Raw genomic sequence first — 9078 nt, 5'->3', positions numbered from 1 at the left:
GATCGGTTCAGTCGTTACTTAGATATTGCCTTGAGAAAATCTTCCCACTTCTATTTTGCATGAATCTCGCGTATAATAGGCACGGTGTGCTCGCGCAGTTCGAGCGCAACTTCGTTGCGCGTGAAACTTGGCGCGAGGCACTACCGTGCCTCTTGATTTTTATTATAGTCACCAACTAACTACAATTAACTATAATGTAAAAACAAAAAAGAAGAATAAGACGGTACACTTCCTGATAAAACGTTTTCCCCACACTGTCAAATCTAGTGATCGACCCCCAGGAAATCGATGGTGTATCATCCAATGTAGTGAAAATTACAAAAGTGAGCAAATTTACTAGTTGTTAATTAACTAATAAGACTATAGATATTTTAGTACATTTGCTCATTTTTGTCATTTTCACTACATTGCATGAATCGATGCCTACGACTAAAATGTTTTTTTCAGGTGCAAAAGACTTAGAACTACGGACTTTATCATCGCAATGCTAAGAAATTCACCGTCATTCTGTACAGTTACATGTATAAAAGTGCAGTTTTATAATTTGTAAGACTTCAAGAGACTTTATTATATTCAAGAATTTTTGCAATAAATAATTTGTCAATTATATGATGTAATATTTTTATTTTCATATTTAATACAAATTTATTTGAATAGTGTAGTTTGCAATATTATAGTGCAACAGAACTCTTAATAGTAAATTATTAACTAAAACATGAGTAAAAAAGTAAAGTACAGTAAGTAAAAGTAAAGTATAGTATGTAGTAGTGTCTTAATTATAAATCACGAGGACTCACCAAGTTTTAAATAGATTTACTGAAATTTCGCATTACAATAATTTTTTAACTTACCAATCATAAGTAACAAAAATAAAACCATATTATATTAAGTTTTATAAATTAGCTTGCATATTAAAATAAAAATTGTTATTCATAGAATTGCTATTTTTATAGAATTACTATATTTCTACAAAATAATATAAATCAATGATTTATAAGCAATGATACTATAGTAGTTCCTCGCTAAGAGCTCGTTTATAATAGCCGTTAACTTAGGCCAATGCCATAAAACTTGAAAAATAGAAAACTCGTACTCCCGTTTATATTGAATTGTAAATGAAAGTACGAGTTTCCTATTTTCAAACTTTTACAGCATTGACCTAAGTTAACGGTTACGATTATTATAAACCAACTCTAACTATTCGCTTGAAACAACACCTCGACTCGGTTCCGCGAGCGGTCAATGTCGAGAGAGGTATTGTTCCAAGAATCGCCGGCTGTTATCTCTGTTTGGCTCGACCGCCGCAGGGAGTCATTCTCACCAATTCACGTGAAGTCTCGGCGAAGCACTTCTAGGAATTGATGGGAATGACTCCCGGTTTTTTTTTTATACCGAGAGAAAAATTCGGACAGTTATCAAAGAATTATTGTAATATTGTTTAAATGGAGAAATCTAAGTTTTTGAAATCTATATGTTTGTATATATAAACCTCTTAGTTGTATATAAATTAGAGCTTTTTCTAATTAGAGCTACTTCTATATTACATTGCCTGTATTACAAAAACTTTTACTTTTACTTTTACTTTTTTTACTATAATGTAACTATAATCATATACATGATATCATATGTATGTATGTACATACATATACGTACAAAAGAATCTGCTTATTGCAAGTAAATCTCGTGCATACGCGTAAAAGAAATATCTGTGCATTTATTTTTTCATTCTTGAAATGAAATAATATAAACATGAAAAGTGATTTGATATCTAATTTTGCTTGTCTAGAAAAAAATATAGGTACATACGATATACGCTTCATATCTTCAATAACATTGTACTTAGGCAAAAAAATATTTCTTGAAAAACATTCATTCAATTTTTTTCTAAGAAAAACTATTAAATTTTATGTCAAACCTATAGAAATAAAACATTTTATAGCTATTTAACTTAATCAGTTTGTGCAATAACTTCTATTATCAAAACAGGTAGAGACAACATTATGTAAAATACATAGTCTTTACGCAACTAGATTACGAGCTTTCATTTGCAATTCGAAACGTCGATTTGTTCTTACTTGTTTCAGTATCGTTTGCGCTTCTTGTTGTTTTGTTTCTCTGGAACAATAATTATACTTTTTTGTAGCATACAAAAATCTTACGAATCTCGTTACGATTCAATATACAATTCTTAATAAAACGAATGCAAATAATGCTTATAATATTTCTACTAGTGTTACTTCTGTGAATCAGATGTAATTATACTGTATGAAATTTGTTTTTAAAATAATAACTACATAAATAACTGTTTATACCTTGAACAAATAGTTTGCTTTTGTAATACCAAGTGTGTAGCTTCAGGTTTTCTTAGTCTAAATCCGAATCTATTGTGAGTGCCGTCATTTGTGTCAATAGGCAATAATTTTTTTTCCTTTTTTTTTATATTTATTTTTGGAAAAACTTTGTTTAGAGCTATAAAAAATTAAGTAATGTAAAAATAAGTATCTGATAATTATGAAAATAATAAAAATAATAGATATTATCGAGTTACTGAATGCTGCATGACGATTTTTCAAACGGTTTTTTGTATCTACAAGTGATTCTGCTTTAGAAAACAATTTTTCATGTATTCTTTCAAAATTTGGCATTTTTGTCAACGATTTCTTCTCTATAAATAAGTACATGTGTTATTAACGTACACAGACTTGAACTACACATTCTCAACATAAATAATTCTTGGTTTTATTTTACCCGATTGTTTTCCAATAGATTTAAAAGTCTTCGGTGTCTCAATTTTACTTGGCCTAGTTCTCAATACAACTATATTTGTGCGTGAACTTTTCTTCTTACAAGAAGATATAAATGAATTTCGACTTAAGTTCTCAATCTCATTTTGTTGACATTTATGTGCTGAATTTGTAACGCTATTTCTGTTTGCATTAATAATATGCAACTTTTTTAACGGCAATTTGATTGGCTTACTGGTTGATTTAGGTACATTTGTGTCGGATGTTACATCTGTATATTGTACTTTAGCTCTCTTCGTATTTTTATGTAAAATTGTTTCTTTTAAAGTATGTTTTCTACTTATCTGTTGCAAATTCAATATTTGCGATTGTTCCAATTCATACGTATTTGTTTTTTTTTCTTTTTTTAGTACTGTCGTATTATCTATATTGTAAGTATTATTCCTTGTAGTGATACCTGAAAATTTAGATTGACTAGCATTACTAACGTTTATATCAAATAAAAAAAAAAGATTGAGATATATTATCAATAGATTTTACACTACCATTTAGTATGCTACTACCATTACTAAGTGATCGTATATTTGATAGATTTTTGCTTCTTAATTTACTATTGAAATACGCATTATTTGTAGATTTTATTGGTATATTGAATTTGTATATTGATTTAATGTTAATTGACATTTTATTCTCTTGTGGAGTAGACGACTGTAATGGCACGGGTGATGTATTTGTTCTTTGTATTAATGCATTATGTTTAATTTTTGGTGATTTCTTCATGGTTTTTCTTGATTTCGTGTTAGAATTGTGTGTTGCTCTTGATTTCATAGAAGTTTCTGATGTTGACATCTTGGATCTCTTCTGTGTATTAGTCAAGAAAGAAGTTCTTCTTATTAAGGTATCTAATTTAGTCTTATCTGTAAGTGTATTTTGGTTAATTTCAGATGGTAATTTTTCCAACAACACTATTGGTTCTGATAACATATTCTCTATTTGTGAAGCTGTCAGAATTTTTGATAGTTTCGAATTTAGTAACCTGCGTTTAAGTGCTAATAAATACTTAGATCTTGTTCCATCAATTCTTGCTTTAGGAAGAGTTGATGGAGAACCAGAAACGCTTATGAGAGATGATTTCAGTAATAAGTTTTTTCTAACTTGAGACGGAGATAGCACCTTCAAGTTTGATTTTTTTGACTTTGAATACTTCTCTTTAGGAGATTTTGAGAGCATATGTACAATTGCTTTTAAATTTACATCCGATTTTTTATGTTTTTGTTTTATTGATGTTAGTAAGAAACTTTTCTTGGATATAGCAATATCACCCAAACTTTTCTTTTTGCTTTTTTGTGATTTCTTGTCACAAATATCTAATTTGTCTTTATATGTAAGAAGAGACAATTTTTTTGGACTTTTCAATAACTTTGGAACAGCTAGTGAATGTGTCTTTGGAGAGCCTAAAGAAACTAGTGATTTTGTAGGTGTCTTTTTAGACCTATGAGGTGTAAGACTCATCTTCGGAGGTGTACTCTCAGGCGTCACCAGTATAGGTGATGTTTTTATACGTGTACCAGTAATTTTTCTTTGTAATTTTTTAGCAGTTTCTTTATGCAAAGTTAAACTTTGTGAAGTATTGTGCTGAGAAGTAGTGTTCTTAGCAGATTTTTTTATAAGAAAATTTTCATTATTTTTTATCTTGAATGAGTCATTAAAATTTATTTTTTTATTTTTTTGGGATGTGAATGTATCTTCTCTTGATCTTCTCTTGTAGTTATGTTTTTGGCGAAAACTTTTCTTTTGCACAAGCTTATTGGATGTTGTCTTTGCATCAGATGATCCTGTTTCACTTTGTTTAGTACTTTTCAAAGAATTTTTAATTCGTTTCTTTTCTGCTGATTTCTTTCTCTTTTGTCTTCTTGCTGCTTTAGTTTCATTTTCAACAAAATTGTTTACTTTTTGCTTTCTAGATCTAGTAGTAATAACAGATTGCTTTATTGTTGCTGAAAAGTACCAATATTTTAAAATCATTATAAAATTACAGTTTGTGAAAACATTAAAACTTAATTCTATAATACTATTCTATATAAATTGCTATATAATATTCTATATATAATAATCGAAAAACTAGTCTTAGATCTAAAAAGATCTAACATTAGTTCTTTTTTAGTTTACTAACATCTGAATTTATACTTGATTATATATATATACATATATATATACATATATATTAAAACTACCCTTACGAAAAAAAACTACTAGCAGTAATATATTGCGGCAGTGGTACGAAAAAATGACTGGCATTCTGTGTAATTGCCAGTAATATTCTCAGTAATTCCTGTAATATCTAATACTATTCTTATGTGATTGTCAGTAATATTTATATTACTGACTTTATTTATATGTAATCGGCAGTAGTTCTTTTTCGTAAGGGTATATATAGTCAAATTCGCATGAATAATCCAAACTGAAGCTATAAAATGTTATAACCTTATATTTCAAGTTTAAAAATTGTTTACTTTACCTGAACGAGTTTGTCTGGGTGACATCTGATCCAAATCTGTGTTACTAATAATGGAATTTATACAGTGCTCACAAATGTAACTTGAATATCAAATAAAAACATCAAAAACTGCTTTTAAGCAATTTAATAATTTAAATAACTGTATCGCAATGAGTTCTTCTTTGCTGTAATGGCTCTTGCCCCGGTAAGGAAGGAGCATACGCCAGTCTTCGATTGGTGGAACTTAACTTGACAGCTGTATCGCAATGAGTTTGGATGCGCAGCAGAGAGCAGCCTGAGAGCGGCCACGGCCATAAGGCCTGGTTTATGCGGACAATAACTGTTAACTTATGCCGGAACCGGTAGAGTTTAACTATAGGATTCCAATACTTCTGTTTATACGCATTCGGCAATTTCGTATAAACAGAAGTATTAAAATCATATAGTTAAACTTTACCGGTTCCGGCATAAGTTAACAGTTATTGCTCGCATAAACCAGGCCTAAGAGTTTTTGAGTTCGTTCCGTTTCATGCATTAGCGCGCATTTATCTATAGTACACGTCACGTATAGTATAGACAAATGCGCGCATATGCGTGAAACGGAACGCAGCTTCTGTCATAGCAGAGAGAGGCCTGAAGCTTATGTCACACTACGGATTTGGATTGCAATTGGGGTCAAACAGAGCGAAGATAACTAAACTTAGGATTGGTTTTCTTTCTTCTGATTGGTCAAATTTCAATCAATTCAATCCCAATCCGTAGTGTGACATAGGCTTGAGAGCGGCCACGGCCATAAGAGTTTCTGTCATAACAAACTGCATTTCCTTTTAGGAGACACAGTCGACACAAGTCGACACAAAAGTCATTCTGTCTTCGTTCAGTATTCAGTGAGAAACAAAGACAGAATGACTCTTGTGTCGACTTGTGTCGACTGTGTCTCCTAAAAGGAAAGCAGCCAAAATCGCCCCGTACACTAGCGAATGTCCACGGGTGGTGCACATTGGAACTACGCAGACATGTCCACGAGCGACTTGTCGATACGTATGGCTATGTCCACGCGTGGACATGGTTTTATTCCGTGCTATGTGCTGTGGACATGGTTCTATTTCGTGCTATGTGCGGTGAATATGGTTCTATTTCGTGCTATGTACACGTCGGTATACAAGTCGGTACAGACTTGTCGCGTATGATAACGTGAAATGCGCTTTCTCAAGATATACAGGGTCGGAGTTGTTCCACTTTCAGATAAAATATCGGACAGTTTATCTAATACTTAATTATCATTTATTTTTCCACGTTATTTATCCCATGATATCTCAATTGTAAATAGAAAATGTTACAATGAAAACCACGGAACGAATCATTTGTGAATTAAAAAGAAAAAACATTTAATAAAACTTATAGTTCACTTTCGAATTTTGTAGAGTATTAATAGAGAAATAATAGAGAAAAACTGATTACCTGACATTGTTCTCATAGATCAATCGAAGTACTTACAAAAGAAAAAAGATTAATGAGAAAGAACTTGCAAATATATATCTATATATATTAATATTTTATATAATTTGAATCTACATACACAAATATATCGTCACTTCCTACGTATAATTACATAAGTGTCACATATGGGATTTTCAGTTTATTGCATAGCGAAAGTCATGTTCTTTGTGGTCACCAAGTATTAAAAAAAATATTCATAAGTATGATAAAAATTTAAAACCAAAAGATCCCTTAACCAGGGAAAACTATATGAAGCCCTAAACTTTTAAACTGCTCTCCTCTAAAATTTGCGTTTTGGAGTTACGGGATTATACGTAGGGAATGACGATATACAGAATATACATAAAAAGAGGAAATGTACATCTTGATATATAAAAGCGGTTTATTGTAAAATGGTAGACTTACAATACATGGTACATTACAATACTGTTATATGAATAGCTAAACTGTAAACATGAGAAAAAGTTAAATATAACAATTTCTGTCAGAAGTATGGTCTTTTTTATATAGATAGTATATATATTATATTTATAAATTTTTTTTCTGCATACTTTAAATCCCTTATATTAAACATTATTATCATAAAATAAATCTGTTTTTCTATGTTCTTCTTACATAAGTAACTATATATATGTAGTCTTTCATTTGTAATANTTCTTACATAAGTAACTATATATATGTAGTCTTTCATTTGTAATATGTAAGAATACACAACCAGAATTACAAACTTTCTATCATCTATTTATATTCCCTTTGTACGAACATTATTTATTAAATCCTTTCTCTTAACTATGTTATAATGTATATTATTTCTCTGTTTACTTCATATATTCTATGAGAATATACAAACTTTTGGTGCGGTTTGTATATAAAAATAAAGTATTTTTAAATTATAAATAAAAAAAATTGTAAGTACCAAATGTGTGTGTGTGTGTGTGTGTGTGTGTGTGTGTGTGTGTGTCTATATAAGTGAGTTTCTTCTACCTTTTTAAAATATACTTCATAATTCTTTCACAGCAAATTATAATTAACAAATTACTTAACCGTAGTTGCTTATATTTATAACATTAGCGTGTAGCCCTCCTCTATTATAAGAGTCTGTTCCTCTGCCTCTTTTACCTCGCCATCCTCTCCGCTGCCTTGCCACCTTCTCCCGCTGCCTCGCCACCCTCTCTCGCTTGTGTGCGTAGCCCCACCAACTCGGTGGTACGCATCATGGTACGCACACAAGCGAGAACCGCCGCTGCCTGTATGCGCTCGTGAAATAGTGTAGCATGATATGTTCCGTCTCCTTTCCACCAAGCCGGCTATAAGGCAAGACACGAGGCACGATTAAGGCTGCGGTCCGTTTCATGCTCAAGCGCACATTTATCTATAGTATACGTGACATATATTATAGATAAATGCGCGATTAAGCATGAAACGGACCGCAGCCTAAGTTGCGTGCTTTGCGCGCGTATGACAACGTGAAAAACTTTGTCAAGACTTATAGTTTTGGAAACAATACATAATATTATTAAAAACAAAATACTTCGAGACGCATATAATTTATTAATTATTTATATCAGTTAACTGTCATAAAAAACATTTAAAAGGTTTTAGAATATTGAACATTTAATATATATGTATATATAATGTTTTTTAATATTATAAAAAATGTAAATTATTACTGTTGACTCATACTCTTATCATTAATAAAAAAATATAACGCAAATTGAAATGTTTTAATATTANCAATAATTGTATGTTCCAAGACTTTATATTACTATAAAAGATGTAAATATTATATTCTAATAATACTTGTAAATGTACTTTTAAATTATATTTTTAAAATATACGTGTCCATTATGTTTATATGTCCATGTTGTTAAATTCTTTTTAAAAAAACGATCACACAAGTGTTTAAAACATGTATATTAAAGCTGATTGCTACTGATAATGTACTGATGANATACTTTTATACACTATCTGTTTAAAAGTTTGAGTTTGATGTTGTTTCTTTGTAAAAAGTAATGTATTTTTTATTTTATAGTAATAAAAGTATTATGTTAATACGTATAAGTATTTTATTAATACGAGTCTAAGTATGTTTGCTATTATATATACATAAAGGTACATACAAATAATAATAACATACTTTGTATTTGTAAAATTTATATTGTTAATAACAAAAAATATAATAAAAAATAAATAGTAAAAATATATACCAAGGGGAGGTTTAATTGTAGGATTAAAGAAAGATTGGAACGAAAACCGTTGGAAGATAGTGGAAATGGGATACGAAGATATACTACATGTAAGGAAGGAGGATGAGAAAGGAAATTTAAACATCATCTT

General features: G+C 30.3%; 1 protein-coding gene across 1 annotated transcript; it reads right to left on the bottom strand.

Moving 5' to 3' along the window:
* Window positions 1-1724: 1724 nt before the first annotated feature.
* Window positions 1725-5546, bottom strand: LOC109863103. Its single transcript, XM_020443295.1, has 6 exons — window positions 5263-5546; window positions 3290-4741; window positions 2749-3201; window positions 2549-2665; window positions 2313-2469; window positions 1725-2115 (listed from the first exon to the last, which is right to left on the bottom strand). The coding sequence occupies exons 1-6, from the start codon at window positions 5285-5287 to the stop codon at window positions 2019-2021; spliced, it is 2301 nt and encodes a 766-aa protein (XP_020298884.1). The 5' UTR covers window positions 5288-5546; the 3' UTR covers window positions 1725-2018.
* Between the last annotated feature and the right edge of the window lie 3532 nt (window positions 5547-9078).

Source organism: Pseudomyrmex gracilis, unplaced genomic scaffold (genome assembly GCF_002006095.1).
Source record: "Pseudomyrmex gracilis isolate BER0280 unplaced genomic scaffold, ASM200609v1 scaffold_3199, whole genome shotgun sequence".
Taxonomy (NCBI): Eukaryota; Metazoa; Arthropoda; class Insecta; order Hymenoptera; family Formicidae; genus Pseudomyrmex; species Pseudomyrmex gracilis.
This window is presented reverse-complemented; position numbering and strand designations above follow the sequence as displayed.